We start from the raw sequence: 21,716 nt of genomic DNA, 5'->3' as shown, positions 1-21,716 counted from the left end.
TTCATATACTGAAGAAGGGCTGTATACCTTCTAAGTTGTATATATGTACAATAATATTAGATTTAGGGTGATGGAAAGTCAAATTCCAGAATTAATGTCGTTATTTGATAAGGAAAATTTTTATTTGTGTTTTTTCTTATATGTCAAATGTGTAAATGACGAGTAGTTGTAACAAGGAAGAAATTTATTTTTGTGTGTCTAGATACAACGATACTGTAAGTACAATGCTTAGCCTTGCATGAATCCCACTTGTAAACAAATAAAGAAACTTGTAAAATGCACAACTCGCCACATTGTAACTGATATCAGAGGGATGCAGCACATGCACAATGGGGAGCAAGCTAGTCAACAAATCCAGACAGGCACAGCTGGGGGTGTTGGAGTGCCGAAAACAGACAAACCTGGTGAGCTACAGCCCACACAAGCATCTGTAAAGCATATTGAATAAACAACATAGAAAATTAAGGGAGAGTCTATACTACAGCTACGACTATTTACACAATATGCACATACAAAGATAAACTAAGGGATTATATATAAAGGAAAGGGATGCTAAACTATGAGATATTTACTCAAGCTATGCTGCTATACACATCATACCTATATATATGTACAATATTTACAAATTTAATTACTGAAAGTGCACACACTAATTATACCTGATGGACAAGAAAAAGTCTTGCTGCAGATAAACAAGCAAATACAATATAAGTAGCAAACTGAATAAGAGGTCACACCACACCTATAATACACTTTATCTTTCAGATTTATAAGGTAAGTAGAGTTGCACACACGACATTAAATAAGTATTGTGATAGCATGACTGCTCACTGAAGTGAATGAATACATGGTTCAATACATGAAAAAGATATTAGTAGCCATTGAGCCACTATACACTTCTCTATGGAGATTTAGTTTTACATAAGTATTAAGCGTGTTTGTTCCAGTGAATGATGCATTGACTTGTCCTAATATGAAGAAAGATAAATGCTTGTCAAGTGTTAGGTACCATATAAACATAAGACAGGACCACGCCACAAGTTTATGATAAATATGAATGTGATAGTGTTAAAGAATGTGAAGAAGAAAACAGTTGCAATACGGCACATATCACGATGCTGAACTAAGGTTGAGCACAACCAAATAATCAAGGGGTTGAAACCTAACTACTGGAGTATTGACTATAATGAGAATGTCAAATACTTGATTTACAATGAAATTTTTTTGCATGTTTGTTACTTATGAAAACACTGTTTTACGCTCATTAAACATAACACATCATATTAATGGATCAACTCTGTAAACTAACAAAGAGATAGAGGGGCTGGCCAGTACTTACCTCAGCTCAGTACAGCCGAAAATTTAAGTTCCTAGCTTTCAGAATAAATGTTCCTTCATCAGGGAGGAGAGAGGGGAAAGAAAGGGAAGAAGGGAAAGTGGATTTAGTTACCCACAACCCAGGTTATGAAGCAACAGGGAAAGGAAAACAGGGAAGGTAGCAAGGATGGAGGCATGGTTGTCAGAGGGAAGCCAAAGATATTCTACTGTAGGTACTGTGCCAGCTTCAAACCAAAGAGGATGCATACAGAAGTAAAGAGGTGTATAGTATAAAGATGTAGGATGAAAAGATGCATGAATGGCTAAAGAGGAAAGGGAAAGAGGAGAAGACTGAAAAGTAAATGGGAGTGAGGTTGTTTAATGTAGGTTCAGTCCAGGGGGATGGCGGGATGAAAGGATGTGCTGGAGTGCAAGTTCCCATCTCCGCAGTTCAGAGGGACTGGTGTTGGGTGGGAGAAGCCAAATGGCACATACGGTGTAGCAGGTTCCTAGGTCCCTAGAATTATGCTGGAGGGCATGCTCCGCTACTGGGTATTGAACATCTCCTAGGCGGGCAGTTCGTCTGTGTCCGTTCATGCGCTCAGCCAGTTTAGTTGTTGTCATACCAATGTAAACGGCTGTGCAGTGCAGGCATGTCAGCTGATAAATGACATGTGTAGTTTCACACGTGGCCCTGCCTTAAATTGTGTATGTTTTACCAGTAGCGGGGCTGGAGTAGGTGGTTGTGGGGGGGATGCATGGGGCAGGAGCATGCCCTCCAGCATAATTCTAGGGACCTAGGAACCTGCTACACTGTATGTGCCATTTGGCTTCTCCCACCCAACACCAGTCCCTCTGAACTGCGGAGATGGGAACTTGCACTTCAGCACATCCTTTCATCCCGCCATCCCCCTGGACTGAACCTACGTTAAACAACCTCACTCCCATCTACTTTTCAGTCTTCTCCTCTTTCCCTTTCCTCTTTAGCCATTCATGCATCTTTTCATCCTACATCTTTATACTATACACCTCTTTACTTCTGTATGCATCCTCTTTGGTTTGAAGCTGGTACAGTACCTACAGTAGAATATCTTTGGCTTCCCTCTGACAACCATGCCTCCATCCTTGCTACCTTCCCTGATTTCCTTTCCCTGTTGCTTCATAACCTGGGTTGTGAGTAACTAAATCCACTTTCCCTTCTTCCCTTTCTTTCCCCTCTCTCCTCCCTGATGAAGGAACATTTATTCCGAAAGCTAGGAACTTAAATTTTCAGTTTTTTTTTTTTTTTTTTTTTTCTATCGACTGTACTGAGCTGAGGTAAGTACTGGCCAGCCCCTCTATCTCTTTGTTAGTAATTGTTTCACATATTTATATGAAATTTTCCATTAATTAGTCAACTCTGTAAACTGCAGCACATAAAATGGTTATTCTTTATATAATGAACATAACAAGTAAATACTGAGTTGCACTTTTAAACACTGAGTAAATTGGCTCTGAGCACTATGGGACTTAACATCTATGATCATCAGTCCCCCACTGAGTAACTATTTGATATGATTGGTATCATCAGATTTGATTCACATTTAAAAACAACAAACTATTTAGTTCTTGGGATCATGGCTAAGTCTATTAATGAGATGTAACTGGGCACATAAATTTCCCCAACCCTGTAGTGTGTAGATCCTTTCTGGAGAATGCTAGAGGGGCGAGGCCATGTGTAGTTATCTGAGCGGCATGTAGTATCTATTGTAGCGACTTTTGTTTACTTCTTTAATTCTTTGGAATTGATAAATATGCTCTTACAAGAATTCACTGCAAATTGAAATGAAATGTATATCAGTTTATGCCATAAATGAAAATAGAATCTATTATTGTATGAATATTATATGAAGAATGTATTACCAAATGAGAGTAAAATGTGTACTCATATAATTTGAATTAAATAATGTAACGAAAATGAAAGTGAAACGACAAGCAGTGACATTATATATAAAAAGGGGAGAGAATATATCATAGACTATAATGCATATAAGCGATGATAATGACATGTCAGCAAATGAATAGGATAAGTGTATCTTGTAATTATATTTGTAGTTTTTTATGTTATGTATATGGTATGTGGAAAGGACACTACAGAAACTTTATGTATTGCAACTGTATGGAAGATGCTCAAAAACAAAATCAAAATGCAAAAACGTAAATAATCTGGCTGCAAAGTGTTAAGTGTGTGAGAGATATATGCAAGTGTGCGTGTGATAAACTAAAGATGGCAATACTTTGTGTAACATGAATTCCCTGTTGTCAAAAACAATGTAAAAGCAGCAAGAAACTTACCTTGTTCACAGATGTATGCACAGCTGGTGTCCCCACTGAATAAGTGAGAGCGACAAGGTGAAATAAGTTCCTCGGCCTGCTGATATGGAAACCAGTTGTCATTGCATCAAAGATTTCACAAAGTATCACACTGCTGAACATGAGCTTCATGAATTTGTGTAGTGAAAGCTACTGTAAGCACATGACATGGACACTCTGGCCTTGTACTAAACATGTGAATGCAAACTGGGATGATAATGAACATTGTGCTGTGTGTGCATGCTTTGCAAGCTAAACACTGTGCAGATGCTCATTGACAACAGTGGGTTATCGTTACAGCAAGGACTTTATTATGTATGTAAGTGTGAAAAGAATCTGACATGCCCATATAAACTGATAACCATTTAGGATAACTCCAATGGCCAAAAATAATGGCTATGCCCGTACCGGCCAGGATTATCAACTATCGAAAAGGGAAATAAGCTCAGATACTGTGCACTTCCATATGACGTCAGTGTGCAGTGGGGGGCAATTATTTGAATCATATTACGTTTTGTTCATTTCTTTTTACACATCTAAGCTACAGGTAAACTGAATGACATATATAGACCATGACAAAGATAAATTAATGAGTTGATTTGTGGCAAGGATAATTTCATCTGCATGAAAAAAGGAAGAACAAATATGCTCTTCAATTTAATAATTCCTGTATCTTCACCGGTTTGTTTCTAGAAGTGGTAGAAGGTGGACGGATGATTAGATCTTTCGTATCCATACTGTTTAAAAATGTGTATTTCAACCATACATTCAAACGTGTTATAAAAAGTTATTAGGAAATCAAAATTTATTCAAACTTTCATAATGACCAAACCTGTCTGTTCATCATATCACCTGCCAACAAGATCCTGCCTCACGAGGTTCAGAGCAGACAAGAGGAATTTGCACGAGCAGCAGAGGAGCGATCCTGCATTGGCATTATTATAATAAGGACGATGCACAGTGGAATTAATTTGAAGCAATATGTAACTTGAATTACGAATATTGTTCTTAAATGTATTGACATTGAAGGTCTGTTGATATCGGTACCAGTTAAAGTTCACCCACAATATGTGCACAGATTTACAAATTACCTTCCAATTTCTTTCAACTATTCCTTCCAATCAACTTTTTTCCAATTATTCAATTAGCAATTATTAATCACTTTCTGTTATTTGTCTGTCCATATTTGTTGCTATTCACACAGTGGATTTTTGTGGTATATACATGCTTGTATGAATATTAATTTACATAATCAAAAATTATTAGTGTAAATTAGACTGCCACTGGATGTCAGACTCAAGCACCTTGAAATATGTTTATGAGCTGTATGCTGATCTTTCTCCAACTGTTAACTTGGCTATGTCTATATCTAACATGGTACTGGATAAATGACTTAATATCAACAACTTGTTTCACTTGATGTACATTTTATTTCTCTAATTTCCATTGAACATTATGTAATATTATCTTTACTGTGAGGTACAACACTTACAAACACACCTTGTATTATTTTATTTATGACTATGGATATTTTTCTGCATGGTCCCCTATTTTGTATCTTACAGTAAATTATTATCGATTAGAAAGAAGTCTCAATTTTTAATGGTCAGTGTAGATGCTACTGCTTGTATTAATGAGGTATGTAATTCTTTTACTTGTTTCTCCATTATATTATATTACATATTGAAGTTGAATGTTCACCTGTAACTCACATCTCATATATTTTAAGATTTGAAAGTAGAAATTCAGATTTGCGTAACCAGTCATCACTGTACAAATAATTGTGATCCAGCAAATAAAGTGTTTATATAGGAAGACTTCAACATTTAAAATTACAGTTTGCCTCCTAAAGGACTAACTATGTTAGCTAATTGAAATATGATTTCCTCCAATTGAGAGTGAACACAACAAAAAGATTTATGAGGAGCTTGTATGAGAGAATGATAGTGAAGAAATTTAGCTGTTAACTAATACATCAGCAACTCAGAGACCAGTAAATGAGATGAACCTCCACAAAAACATTTGTCAGCTGCAGTCAGGGTACATGTGACTAGAACACATGAGTAACCGTATTTAAAAAAAGTATCATAGTTTGCACTGAACAAGCAGAGAGCAATGTAAATATAAAATAATATTGTTGCGAAACAACTATAAGCAGTTACAGGGGGAAATGGCAAAAAGGGAAGTCTGCATGCAAGTCTTAATTAGGCAATATAATTCCACTACAGTTACATCAAATTAAACCCATTCTTGTCATCTTCTGCTTATTTTAAGAGTAAACATGTAAATCATTATTTAATAATACACAAATTGCTGTATTCAAATTTGTGATGCTCTGGTTTACAACCCTCTTTTACAGTTTTTAATGTTAATGTGCAGCACCCTCTTCTTGGTGTTTTAAATGATACTAACATTTTTTTTAAAAAAAGTTCTAAATGAGTATCTACAAATATGCACAGAAAAACACTATAGCATTTCAGTGTTATGTAATATACGAGTAAGGTAATAGAAAGTGAGAACAACATCATTAAGATGAAATTCACGTGATAAAAGAAAGGTACAATAAATTATGGCACTGCAACATTCAATCAGTTTGAAATTAGCTTTAAATAATTGGAACAACCAATCAGTATGTCATGAGTGACAGTAGTAAATGCAGTTTCTGTATATGCTTAGTTTTAAGGATATTTTCTGAGGAGTCATAGTGTTAAGTTTTTTTTCAAAAAGTTCCAGATGATGACCAAAACAGTGAGTTAAAATGCCACCTGATAACTGAATTGTGATGTTGAGCATAAGAAATAACTAGGTGGAACCATTTGCTGACGAAAAATTTCTTAAGGTTAGTAAGTAATGGTTCATTGGAGCCATGGCTGTGTGTGTAAATGAGAGAAGACAACTCAGTAACATGTAGAAAATAGTAATCAGTTGAGTAAAGGATTAGACAGAAAATTACATGGTAAATGAGAGGATGTGCAGAGTGTATGTAAGAGCTGAGTGAGGTTATGTCTGCTGAAGATTCATCAAGATGGGAGAATTTGATTGAACTAGTTGTAGTGGTGATTCCTGTAAGGAAGGAAGACTGTCTATTACACTAAACCTAGATAATGATGTCTGCTTCTAAGAATGCATTCAATGAACCTTGTGGCTTAAGCTGAACTAGTATAAGAGAAAGACTAAGTGTACTGTGTATAACTGTGGTGTGTAAATGTATCTCCAAATTTCTTCAGGGGCACCATAAGAAAAAATCTGGAATGGTTTTCTACAAGGAGGAGGCATGTTGTGCTGCAAAACGATGTTCTTGGCATGACTGGGGAATATTAAGACATCTCCTTTAGCTAATACAGTGGGTTGCATAAGTAGGTCAGACCAGAATTTTATTGTATCATGGGCTACTTGCACGTTACAAGAGAACTGCACTATGATACTAAGGTAGTTACTTCATGCTGTCACCAAGCACAGCAACCACAGGAGCAAAAGCACCCAACACAGCAGAAAGACAGAACCATTGCAGTTACAATGGCCCAGTTGCTTCACATCCAAGGCACCAAATTATTGTGATTTACATGACCAGAACCAATGCAGTCAGAAAGCAAGTACACACCAAGCCAGTACAAATACCCCCATTTTTAGTCAAAGGTGTCGCAGTCTGTTGACCACCAGTCTGGAGAGGAGACCTACCTTGGTCCACAAGTCAACCAGTCACCCTTTCTAGACTCTGCCACTTCTAGCAGTGACACTGCTGCAAGAATCAAGTTTGATGCTGTGGACTTAGTACTCTCCAGCCAGTGGACCACCTGCAGGGCATCCTTCAGCTTTATCACCTTCCACTCTGAAGGTCTCTTGTTCCTGCCTGGGGACGTGCAGCCGCCCATCTGCGATCGCCTGTGTGGCCACATTTCATGCTCTCCTCTGCTCTAGGCAGACTCTGCCTTTGTGAACTATCACATCTGTGTGTGGTTATCAGCGTGGTTATGTGCATACTGGCTATTTACTCCCAGAGCTGCTAACAGCTTCGTGTGCAGCCAGTGCAGTGTTCCTGTGCTGCTGGTTCAACTGGCTAAGCTTCCACTGGCATCGCCACCTCAAAGCTTACTGTGGCCACACACGATGTGCTGACTGCATTGCCTTCACTGACTGTAAATTCACTGTTTATGACATATGGGCACTGGCATTCCACTGCAACAATATGACAGATGTAGACTGTGTAATAAATGAATAGTTATCCACTGCTGTCTCTCTGATGCCTCATTGTGCAGTAATAAATGAATAGTTATCCACTGCTGTCTCTCTGATGCTTCATTGTGCATCTGACAGGTATCCACTCACCATTCCACTCCGACATACACAATGGTAGGTGGTATTCTGATATCCTGACAATGAGCTGCATAATTCCACAACCCACCATATTGGCTGAGCATACTGGTCATTATAGCTCTCAAATAATTTGAGGCATTGGGTTACTGTAACATTTTTTTGACAATAAAGGTCCCCAGTGAAGTATTGTCCATAAATAAATGGTGTGTCTAATTTTCCAGGTCTCTGTATCTTTTGCAAGAGCAGGAAGATGCTAGTCATAGAACAAGGCCCATTTCTTCCCATATTAAAATTCCCCAGGCAATGATACAACAACAGACAAAAGATAAAATTGCCAGAAAGAGAAATGCAGTACTTTTTTAACTTTTCCATGTCCTAGACAACTGTTGCTGACATGTACACTGAGGTGAGAAATGTCATGTAATACCTTCCAGTATAGCGCCAGGCCTCCTTTTGCCCAGTGTAGTGCAGCAACTCAGCACGGCATGGGCTCAACGAGTTGTTGGAAGTTCTCTACAGAGCCACCCACAATTGTGAAAAATGTTACCAGTGAAGGATTTTCTGCACCAACTGACCTCTCGATTAAGTCCCATAAAAGTATGATGAGATTCATTTTCGGCAATCTCAGGGACCATATCATTTGTTTGAACTCTCCACAATGTTCTTCAAAGCATTTTCAAGCAATTGTGGCTCAGTGACATGGCGCTTTGTCATCCATAAAAATTGGGAACATGAGGTCCATGAATGGCTGCAAATGGTCTCCAAGTAGCCTAACATAACCATTTCCAATGAATGATCCATTCAGTTGGACCAGAGGACCCAGTCCATTCCATGTAAAATCAGCCCACATTATGGAGCACCACCAGCTTGCACAGTGCCTTGTTGACAACTTGGGTCCATGGCTTTGTGGGGCCTGTGCCACACTCAAAACCTACCATCAGCTCTTACCAACTGAAATCTGGACTCATCTGAACAGGCCATAGTTTTCCAGTTTTCTAGCATCCAACCAATATGGTCACAAGGCTAGGAGAGGCACTGCAGGCAATGTCTTGCTGTTAGCAAAGGCACTTGCACTTGGTAATCTGCTGCCACAGCCCATTAAAACAAAATGTCACTATGATGTCCTACCAGATAAGTTTGTTGTATGTCCCACATTGATTTCTGTGGTTATTGAATGCAGTGTTGCTTCTCTTTAGCACTGACAACACTACGCTAACGACACTGCTCTCGGTCATTAAATGAAGGCCGTCAGCAGCTGTGTTGTCCATGGCGAGAGGAAATCCCTGAAATTTGATATTCTTGGCACACTCTTGACGCTTTGAATCTCAGAATATTGAATTCTCAAATGATTTCTGAAAATAAATGCCCCATGCATCTGGCTCCAACTTCAATTCCATGTTCAAAGTCGGTTAATTCCCATCGTGTGTGCATAACCATGTTGGGAACCTTTTCACATGAATCACCTGAGTATAAATGACAACTCCACCAATGCACTATCCTTTGATATACTTTGTATGCAATATTTTTACTATCTATATACTTTCATATCACTGTCCCATGATGGTAAGAACATATTGTGGTCAAGAGCCACTTACCATGCTCCTGAATTTCAACTGTAGTGATCCTGCACACATAACAAACACTGTGCCCTGTAACAAGGAGTTAAAAAGCTCCCAGAATGACAGATTCCCTTCTGTGCTAGATGTTGAGCAGATGGTTCAATGGGGTATACCTGCTCATAAGTTGTTGACCTGCACAGACACACTGATGATCCAGAATACTATGACCATTGGCACTGCGAGACTGAATGTCATCTGGTGCCACTGCTGGCATGTAATGCAATAAGGCACATATGTAAGTTGAGTAGAGACATATGGGTAGCAGAGACAGTATGGGCTGCAAATGGGGAAATCCACTGACATAAGCAACTTGGCTACAGCAAAGCTAGTGCTGCTTTTATGAGCAGCAATGGAAAGTTGAAGGATAGTGAAACCGCAAGGAGGCAGCTAGTTCTTCAACATCCATACCTCATCACAGAATGTGCAGTTTGGATTTGATAAACTTTGCAGATAGAGTGCCTAGTAACCTTGGCTCATTCATATCAAATGCAATTATATCTCATTCTGTGATTGTTATTATACAGACAGATTGTATGAAGTCTGATATACAGTTATACTAACAAAAGTACACAAAACATACTTTACTAGGTAAATTTCCTTTGACTCTTCATATCAACATATGCATACAACTGTGGTAAGATAGTAGTCATCAGTGTAGTATGGCAAAATTGTGTAGGGAAGACCAGACCCCACATGCTGTTTCTATAGTTCATTAAATTTGGTAACCCAATGTAATATTCATATCTAAAGACATAATATTACAGCCACATACTATTTTTTTTTAATTTTTTATTACTTGGTTTCTTTCAAAACCATTTTCCCTTGATACTACCAGTTGTGTGTTAAATTAAGAGAAAAAATGTTTTTTTATGAGCTATCAGGTTATCAAAAAGAATCATCTGATTTTTAAAAAATCATAGCTATTGTGTTATTTGAGATACATATGTAAACAACCTACTTTTGAAAAGAGCAAACTCTCAAGTTTTACCTGGTTCCCACTAGGTAGCAACAGTGTATGCCCACTTCAGTTCTAGTAAAAATGGAGTCGGCACAGCAAAAAGCATTTTGTGTTCTATGTTCTGCGCAATGCGGGGTCAGTAATAACTGTTCAGCATGTCTTTTGTTCTAGATATAGTGTGGATCCTCCTACAACACAGAGCATTAGATGATGGTGTACACCATTCCAAGAAAAAAGTTGTTTGTGTAAAGGCAAATCATCGGGCCTCCCCGATTTTCTGACACAAGTGTCAAACTCATCCACTGTAGTTTCACAAGAACTCTGCAGAAATCTGTTCACTGTGCACCTTGACAGCTCAACATGACCAAACTGGGATGTGTTGCATCGATGTTTACACATGAAACCATACAAAATTCAGCTACTGCAAGCTCTTAATGAAGATGGCAACCAACAGTATGTGGAGTTCTGTAATTCCGTTCTTGGTAAGATGTTTTCTTCCATGCTTAGTGTTTAGTGATGAGGCAACATGCCATTTAAATGGAAAGGTGAACTGTCATAATGTGAGATTTTGGGATATGGAACAACCACATGAAGCTGTACAACATGAGAGAGACTCTCCAAAACTTATATGTTCTGTGCACTTTCACAGGAAAAGGTGTATGGTCCATTTTTCTTTGCCAAGAACACTGTTACAGGAAGCACATATCTCGATATGCTTGAGAACTTTCTTTTCCCACATTTGGAGCTGATCTGAATTACGTCATTTACCAACAGTACAGGGCACTGTCACAACGGCACCAGGATGTGAGGGAATTTTTAAATCAAAGGGTTACCGAATGATGGATCAGTCACACTGGATCAAATGATTCAGCCTTACATTACTGGCCTCTAAGGTCACAGGACCTGACTGTATGCAATTATTTCTTGTTGTGGTTTATAAAAGACTCTGTTTATGTGCCTCCATTACCAACAACGTGATGGAACTGAGACATCACATAACAGCAGCTGTGGAATCTGTAACTCAAGACAGGCTCAGTGTAGTGTGGGAACAATTTGAATACTGGATTGACATGTGCCATTCATCCCAAGGGAAGTATATTGACCACCTATAAAAAGGTTCAAAAAAAAAAACTTTTTGAGTTTCCCATTCATCAAAAAACAAATTTCATTGTATATGTTTACTAGTTTTAGAAACACAGATATGCCAAATTGGATGATTCTGTTTGTTACATCCAGTACATATATCTACTTGATTAATTTAAACAGGAAGAGTAACCTGAAAAAACTATTGTACCTATGAAACACTGATATCCCACATAACTCAGTAAAATAAGAGAAAAATTCATAGTGTCCAACTTATCCTTTACTTGTGAATCAGTAACTGTAAACAGAATGAAATGTAAGTTTCTAGCATTACTGTAAATATCATACATTTATGCAGTCCCACTGTATTACCTGTAAAATTACATCAGCTTACAGACACTGATAACATAAAAAGACTGACACACAAGATTGGGAGAAGAGTAAAGAGCTCTAAGGACGAGGTCTCTGGAAAGGTAGCTACCAAATTTAATCAAAATAATGGTTAATAAAAAGTAAAGAGGAACAATTAATGTTCACTAAGAGTTTCCGTCAAAACATCATTTCACATATTATCTTAAAAATGCATTCCACATGAAAGATCCACAGATCCACTATTCTTTGATTAGAAAAAATGAAACTAATGATTTTTTCAATTAGTACACATGCATCAAATGATAAATACACATTAAAGATAATTTTCTTTAATATACATTGCAGTTCGAATGATGACTTCATTCTGCTACATTCCATGCAGCTTACCTCACCATAGCAATCTATATATTGGTTTTCAGCTTCCGACAGTGCCAAATGAAGTGCTTTTATTGTGTCATTTTTCATATTTATCTGAAAAGTATGGTATTTAACAAATCAGGGGGAACTACATGCCTGCATGAGAATAAAATAACAAGACTAAATCACCCCAATATCTTTTTTTCCTTTCATTATTCAATATAATACAACACACAGCAGTGGCGGCTCATAGGTATACATTCTGGGTGCTCACAAATTTTTAAATTCAGATAAATATCAGAGTGCAAAACCAATAACATCTGCTGTATAAAAGTTATGCTTATCAACATATTTTTACAACTTCAGCTGTTGTCAATAATATACTACTACTACTACTACTACTACTACTACTGATAATAATAATAATAACAATAAAGTAATAATAATAACAAAAATAATGAATAATATGCATAACTTGTCTGAAAATATGATGAATTGTTTTTGTAGAATTTTGTTGTTTTATACATAGTTAATTACAGTTTATGACAAGTACAGAATACTGTTTAAGCTGTTGCTACCCTCCATTTCACATTTTTGTGGAAGTGGGAGTTTTTGTGTGTTTTTAGTTTCTTGGTAAAATGAACAAGATCCCAAATTCATGCATTAGTTATCAAATTAATTTCTGGGCTGAAAAGTTGGCATTTTCACATTGCACCCAGACAACAATTTATGCTTATTATACACTTCTTTGTTAAATGTTCACTTGAAGTCACTTCTTTGTTAAATGTTCACTTGAAGTCACTTTCTCAGACAATGGATCTGGTCTGGGAGGCACTACTTCTTTTGAGGCTAACTTTCCCTGGTAAGTTTCTTTTTTGTTTGGCATTACTTTCTGAGTGTGCATACTTAGCATTATACCCCAATCTTAAGTGCGTTTGGTATAGATTAACTAATTAAATATGTTCATTAGTGTGCTCTTCAAGCTTGTCATTAAAGGTTTTTCTTTTATTTGTGTATTCTTCCAGTAATCGCAAAAAGTTCATTTTGGTTACAGTCGGCTGTTTAGACCTAATTTTTGAACATGCATATTTAGCGTTATACCACAAATTTAAGTGCATTTGCTAATAGTTTACTTACATATTAGTTTGCAAAACATATTTAGTGTCCTTTTACATCTGTATTTAATATATTGTTATTATCACTTAGTAAATCTCATAACTAATTTACAAACTACCATGGATACTAAACGTGTGAGCTGCAGTAGGGAAGATAGTTCAGGGGTTTTGTGCAGCTGTTGTGACAGGTGGTTTCATTGGGGAAATTGTAGTGGTGTGGGAATTGGGGAAGCAAACAAGACTCTTCCATTCTTTTGCAGGGTTTTCTCAAGAGATAGGATTATAGCTGAACAGGAGGAGAAAAGTAGAGTCCTTCAGGCTGACTTGGACAAAGCTAAGGAGGAAATGAAGAGGTTAAGGGAGGAGGAGGGTAAACAGCAGCAGGAAGTGGTAGCTGGAAACAGGGACCACAGAAAGTGTCTGACAGTTTCGCAATTGACACAACCAATAAATTTGCCTTGCTACCACAGTTAAGTAAGGAAGAGGCTCCAGTAGAAGTAGATGTAGTTAAGATGCAACAGAATCTCACTAGGAAACCAACTGTTGATAGGTAGCAGCCATGGAAGAGTTGTGGGCCAGATTTTGCAGGAAAAATTAGATGACAGGTGCTAGGTCACAAACTTTTTCAAGCCAAGTGCATGTCTTAGCCAGGTGGTAGAGGATACAGGTTCCTTGCACAAGCGTTTCTCAAAGCAGGGTCATGTGATGACAGTGGGTCGAGTGGGAAACAGTATTGATAGGGATCAGGGCTACAGTATTGAGTGTGACCTGGTGAAAATAGCCTCTGCAATGACCCATACCAATGTTGGGCTGGTGCCTGCTTTCATGCAGCATGATCAGCCCCAGTTGAACTGCTCTGTCAGGAGGGTAAATATGGAGTTGGATCAGTTGCATAGGGTGGCCACTCTGTCAGACATTGGATTGGTTCCTGTCGAGGCTATTGATAGGGGGGATTTCACAAGGCATGGCCTACATTTCAATAGGAAAGGGAAGGGTAAACTGGAAGGGTTGTTAGTGAAATCCATAAGGGTGACACTAGTACTCATGGATGTACCTCTTTTTTAGACTAATATCAGTGTCCAATGAGAAGTTCGGGCAGGCAGGTGCTACAGAGGGCCAAAACTCACAAGATTCTCACAACAGTAAAGTAAATAATAATGTTACTATATATAACAAAAATATTGGTGGATTAAAGAAAAAAAGTAGATTCTCACAAAAGTAAAGTAAAAAATAATGTTACCATTTTTCACCAAAATATTCTGGGATTGAATAATAAAGTAGATGAGCTCCTGGTTTGTTTAGATGACATTGAATCTGATAATGTAATAGATATACCATGCCTGTCTGAGCATCACATTGTGTCTGACATGGAAAAGGTAAATATCAGTAGTTATAAACTAGCTGCACATATGAGTAGAGAGAATAAGGTGAGAGGAGGAGTTGCCATATATGACAAAAGTTATCACTGTGTAAAAGGCTTAGATACAAAAAAGTTTAGTTTTAGAGCAACATATAGAAGCATGCACCTGTCAGCTTAAATGGAAGGAGGGCTCTTTTATAATTGTAACAGTATATACAGGGTGTTTCAAAAATGATCGGTATATTTGAAACGGCAATAAAAACTAAACAAGCAGCTATAGAAATACACCGTTTTTCACAATATGTTTGGGACAACAGTACATTTTCAGGCGGACAAACTTTTGAAAAATACAGTAGTTACAATTTTCAACAACAGATGGCGCTGCAAGTGATGTGAAAGATATAGAAGACAACGCAGTCTGTGGGTGCGCCATTCTGTACGTCGTCTTTCTGCTGTAAGCGTGTGCTGTTCAGAACGTGTAAGTGTACTGTAGACAACATGGTTTATTCCTTAGAACATAAGATTTTTCTGGTGTTGGAATTCCACCGCCTAGAACACAGTGTTGGTGCAACAAGACGAAGTTTTCAACGGATGTTTAATGTAACCAAAGGACCGAAAAGCGATACAATAAAGGATCTGTTTGAAAAATTTCAACGGACTGGGAACGTGACGGATGAACGTGCTGGAAAGGTAGGGCGACCGCGTACGGCAACCACAGAGGGGAACGTGCAGGTAGTGCAGCAGGTGATCCAACAGCGGCCTCTGGTTTTCGTTCGCAGTGTTGCAGCTGCGGTCCAAATGACGCCAATGTCCACATATTGTCTCATACGCCAGAGTTTACACCTCTATCCATACAAAATTCAAACGCGGCAACCCCTCAGCGCCGCTACCATTGCTGCACGAGAGACATTTGCTAACGATATAGTGCACAGGATTGATGATGGCGATATGCATGTGGGCAGCATTTGGTTTACTGAAGAAGCTTATTTTTACCTGGACGGCTTTGTCAATAAACAGAACTGGCGCATATGGGGAACCGAAAAGCCCCATGTTGCAGTCCCATCGTCCCTGCATCCTCAAAAAGTACTGGTCTGGGCCGCCATTTCTTCCAAAGGAATCATTGGCCCATTTTTCAGATCCGAAACCATTACTGTATCATGCTATCTGGACATTCTTCGTGAATTTGTGGCGGTACAAACTGCCTTAGACGACACTGCGACCACCTCGTGGTTTATGCAAGATGGTGCCCGGCCACACCGCATGGCCGACGTCTTTAATTTCCTGAATGAATATTTCGATGATCGTGTGATTGCTTTGGGCTATCCGAAACATACAGGAGGCGGCATGGATTGGCCTCCCTATTCGCCAGACATGAACCCCTGTGACTTCTTTCTGTGGGGACACTTGAAAGACCAGGTGTACCGCCAGAATCCAGAAACAATTGAACAGCTGAAGCAGTACATCTCATCTGCATCTGAAGCCATTCCGCCAGACACGTTGTCAAAGGTTTCGGGTAATTTCATTCAGAGACTACGCCATATTATTGCTACGCATGGTGGATATGTGGAAAATATCGTACTATAGAGTTTCCCAGACCGCAGTGCCATCTGTTGTTGACAATTGTAACTACTGTAATTTCAAAAGTTTGTCTGCCTGAAAATGTACTGTTGTCCCAAGCATATTGCAACAAACGGTGTATTTCTATCGCTGCTCGTTCAGTTTGTATTGCCGGTTCAAATATACCGGTCATTTTTGAAACACCCTGTAGGTCCCCTTCAGGAAACTTTCATTTATGGATGCCTTGTTGTCCTATCTGTCAGATAGGGGAAAGCAAATTATTATTTGTGGGAACTTCAATGCTGATTCACTGAAAGAGTGTAATAGGAAGAATGACCTGGAAGTCTTGCTCAGTTCTTTCAATTTGACATCTGTCATTAATTTTCCTACTCGGATAGTAAAGGACAGCAGCACATTGATAGATAACACTTTTATAGACCAAGGTAAGTTTAAAAACATAAATTCTTGTCCTGTTGAAAATGGCCTTTCTGATCATCGTGCTCATCTAGTTACAGTATATGTCATAGCTCCATTCAGTAATTCAAAACTACCCTCCAAACTTGTGCATTCAATCAATGACTCAAAAATTAGAAATTTCAGGGAAATCTTCAGCAGTTTGACTGGGCTGAGGTGTACAAGGAATCCAATGCTAATTTAAAATATAACTTATTTCATGATACACTTGTAAGAGAATTTGAAAACTGTTTCCCCAAGAAAGAAGTTAAATCTAATTAAAAGAATCCATGCAAAAAACCTTGGCTTACTAAAGGAATAAAAATACCTTGTAACCACAAAAGGGAACTGTATCTAACAACAAGAAAGAGTAATGACCCAGAAACACCCAAATATTATAAAAACTACTGTGCTACATTACGAAATGCTATTAAAAAGTCCAGAAGCATGTGCATCATGCCTGAGATTAATACCTCTGATAACAAAACCAAAACAATTTGGAATATTATTACAAGGGAGACAGGGCAACCACGAGTACAGGATGATGGCATTACCATAAGAGTGAATGGAAACTTGACAAACAACAAGCCAAAAGTTGAAAACATTTTGAATAATCATTTTTTAAATGTTGTAGAGAAAATAGGCTCTAAATGTTCATTTGAAGAAGCAAGGCAGTTAATGGAAGAGGCCTTACCCACACAATTTGATACAATTGAAATTCCACCCACCTCTCCTGAAATTTTGAAGATAATAAGCTCTCTCAAGAATAAAAGCTCACACGAATTGATGGCATTTCCAGCAGGATAATAAAAGCTTGTTCCCAAGAGATAAGTGGTATTCTTAGCCAAATATATAATAGCTCTCTGAAGCAGGGTATTTTCCCAGATAGTCTGAAGTTAAACCACTGCATAAAAAAGGGGATAAGTCTGATGTCAACAACTACTGCCCAATCTCTCTTCTGACTGCCTTATCCAAAATTCTTGAAAAAGTAACATATTGTAGAGTAGCTTCACACCTGTGTAAAAATGAAGTTTTAACAAAATGTCTGTTTGGTTTCCAGAAAGGTTTTTCAACAGAAAATGCTATATATTCTATCACTAATGAAATATTAAATGCTCTGAGTAACTGGAAGTCACCTGTTGGTTTTTTTGTGTAAATCATGGAATACTTCTAGATAAGCTCAAGTACTGTGGTATGAATGGGACAGCACTCAAATGGTTCAAATCATACATAACTGGAAAGGTGCAGATAGTTGAAATAAGCAGTTCACATAATATGCAAAAAACTGGTGATTTCTCAAACTGGGGAACAATGAAGAATAAGGTGCCGCAAGGTTCGGTCTTGGGTCCTCTGCTGTTCTTAATAAATATTAATGACTTGCCATTCTATATTCACAAAGATGCAAAGCTGGTAGTTTTCGCTGACAATGCAAGTATAGCTATCACACCCAACAGACAAGACTTAACTGGTGAAATTGTAAATCTTTAAATTGTTCTCTGCAAAATGGGCTCTCATTAAACTTTGACAGAACACAGTATATGCAGTTCCACACAGTAAATGGAATGACGCCATTAATAAATATAGACTTTGATCAGAAATCAGTAGCTTAGGTAGAATATTCAAAATTTCTAGGTGTACGCACTGATGAGGGGATGAACTGGAAAAAACACACTGAAGATCTGCTGAAACACTTGAGTTCAGCTACTTATGCTATTAGGGTCATTGCAAATTTTGGTGCTATACATCTCAGTAAATTAGCTTACTATGCCTATTTTAATTCTCTGCTTTCATATGGCATCATATTCTGGGGTAACTCATCATTGAGTAAAAGAGTGTTCATTGCACAAAAGCATGTAATCAGGATAATTGCTGGAGCTCATCCAAGATCATCCTGCAGAAACTTATTTAAAGAGCTAGAGATCTTCACTGTAGCCTCACAATATATATATTCACTTATAAAATGAGTTATTAACAATCCAAACGAATTCAGAAGCAAAAGCAGTGTGCATGGCTACAACACTAGGAGAAAGGATGATTTTCACTGCTCAAGGTTAAATCTAACTTTGGCTCAGAAGGGGGCAAATCATGCTGCCACCAAAGTCTTTGGTCACTTACCTAATAGCATCAAAAGTCTGACAGATAGTCATATAGCATTTAAAAGGAAATTAAAATAATTTCTTAATGGCAACTCCTTCTACTCCTTAGATGAATTTTTGGATATAGTAAGTGGGTAATTTCCCCAACCCCACCAAAAAAATTAAGTGCTATGTAGAATTCTGTGTAATGTAATATCTTGTGTAGACACCTTTTATTAACCTGACACATTCCACATCATTATAATGTGTCGTATTCATGATCTATGGAACACTTTAGTACACAGCTATGAAACTAGAAACCAATACAATCTGCATCTAGAGAGGAAAAATAAAGTTAAAACTCAGCAGAGCTTGTTGTACAATGCTGTTAAATTATATAATAAATTACCCCAAAAAATAAAAGATATTGACATAATTGGAAAGTTCAAAACAAAACTAATTTTTTTTTATTAAATGGGAGTTATTACACAGTAACGGACTATCTGAATTAAAACATGTAGTGTAATTAAAGTAGCCTGCATTGTAATACATGAGGAAGTAATTATAATATGAAATCCAGAATTGTACAGTACTATAAGAAAATTACAAATTATATAAGGATATAAAACTAATTTAAGATACCTCAAAAATGTGTGTAAATACTAATTTTATGTGTATAATTGTAGGTATATTGTATTGTATATGATTCTGCTGACGAAATCCACACAATGTAAATTGTTACATGGATTAATAAACAAATCAATCAATCAATCAATCTAATCTAATAACATATACTGATGTGCAGTCTAATGTTAATATACAGTGAGTGAAATGACATATTTGTGATGTGTGCTGCAACCTAATGAGATTTATGCCAAGCAAACATGGATAAAAGTCTGTTGCAATGTGCTACCACTTGGTGGCACTGACATACACTTGTAGTTGGATGGTAAGAGCTAGCACTTCTCGCTGTGAACCGTGCACATTGCTTATCTAATCTTTATGTATTTGACATGTAAGGCAATTATGTCAGGCAGTTGTGCATGTGCAGAAGCTCCTTAAAATGTGCACAAGTGAAGGTGTGCTCACCATCCTGATGCTAAGTTTCACCGAGTCTAGAGGAGCAATTTTCACAGTGCGGTATATTTAGTGTCATGTATTTCAGATTACCGCATCTACACTACATTTAACAGCTTTTTTTAAAAAAGTAATCAATGAATCCAAAAGTTGTCAAAAGTTTGGGTGTTCATGTGCTCTTGGGCTCTTACACAAGTCGCCACTGACACAGAGTAAATGTTAACTGACACTGACAGGCATCTTCTAGAAGAACTGTGAGAAAAGATAATTTAAACCATAAAAGATCTTCATTCTCCTTGATAATGAAGAGAATCACATTCACAAAAAAAAAAAAAAAAAAACACTGAACACTTTCATAGACACCACAACATAGTCATTGCATTAAGGTTCTTTGTTAAATTCAGCCAACGTTACACTAAAACTGTATTTCAATGGCACCCAGGTTTAAGGTTATTATGTTACTAATAATTCCAGTGTCAAGAAAGCAAAGATAGATTACAGTGGCATGGACATGAGTAAGGAGTCTGCATATTGTGTGTATACTGGGAAGTAACATCTTCGCAATTTACAGCTCTCATGAGAATGCTTGAACACATTGCAAATCAAATCTTTCAGCTAAGAGATGGCTACACTTAAGGTACATAGAAGAGACATCCATACATCTGTGTGATCTCCCCCCTCCCCTTGTTTCGAACAGTTGCATAAACGGAAGACTGTGGTGCAGTGAAATACATTTTCCTGTTTTTACTTAAATGACAATGAAAATATTTAGAACACTAGCAGTATATTAGGTTCTGTGGTACCCAACGGACATCTAATTTGTACAGAACACAGTCAATTTGTGGCGTATTTTAGGATTATGACAAAACTTTTGCTGGAGATTCGTTTCATTGTGTATTTAAAGATACCCTCCCAAGATCATTTCCCTGTAGTCTTTGTGACAGGCACAACCACAGCCATCATCAGACACCAAAGTTCCAGCACTCTGCTGACCAAACCAACTAGATATGCCACTCGTCTAACCAATAAGAGTCGTGAGAAAGGACTCATGTGGTCATTTCTGGATGCTCCACGGAGTGCAGAGCCCAGTCTCGTCTCTCTCATGTGTTCCAGGATTTCTGCAGAAAGAATGGCTTATGTCATCTGTCTCTGGCTGTGTTCTTCCTGACCGTCCCCTAGCTGATCCAAATACGAACCACCTTTTCTCTCTCCGCTTGTTCCATTATCCTACTATCACCTAGATTAGTGGATGCTCTCCGAGTCTGGCCCAGATGAGCCCTCATGTATCCTGAGTACCTGGAATATAACCAAAGTTCAGTTTACTTCACAAGTTTACAAATTGTTTTCAGACAACCATCCTCATCCATCTCGATCACCCTCCACTTCTACACCTGTACAAATTTGTGTCATGTGTTGAGACACCCCACCTCTTATTTTGAAGAGAGGTACTAAAATCTGGTTCATGTGTGTAATGATGAGTGATGAGTCACCACACTGCAGCTGCTAACCTGCTACAGTGCACCAGTCATGCCACAGTCAGAGTGCTTCACATTTGCACATTCCTGCAGCTGGGCTAAGTCCAGCCCATAACATTGTCGTGCCCAGTCAATTCCACCTGGCGTCACCCTGTCATCATGTGCCATGTCAAGCCAGGTGCCATGACCAACACCGTCCATACACGAGATCTGTGGGCCACGCTGCTACCGT

At 38.0% G+C, this 21,716-nt stretch overlaps 1 protein-coding gene across 1 annotated transcript in view; it reads right to left on the bottom strand.

Annotated features, from left to right (window-relative positions):
• Positions 1-21,716, bottom strand: part of LOC126267834 (centromere-associated protein E-like) — a 536,568-nt gene that overhangs the window by 175,721 nt on the left and 339,131 nt on the right. The window contains exon 14 of the mRNA XM_049973138.1: positions 12,403-12,486. Coding sequence (XP_049829095.1) covers positions 12,403-12,486 — 84 coding nt within the window. The remainder of the gene's footprint in view (positions 1-12,402; positions 12,487-21,716) is intronic.

This window comes from Schistocerca gregaria, chromosome 4 (assembly GCF_023897955.1).
Source record: "Schistocerca gregaria isolate iqSchGreg1 chromosome 4, iqSchGreg1.2, whole genome shotgun sequence".
NCBI lineage: Eukaryota > Metazoa > Arthropoda > Insecta > Orthoptera > Acrididae > Schistocerca > Schistocerca gregaria.
Note: the sequence above shows the minus strand (reverse complement) of the source record. Positions and strands in the feature narration are given on the sequence as shown.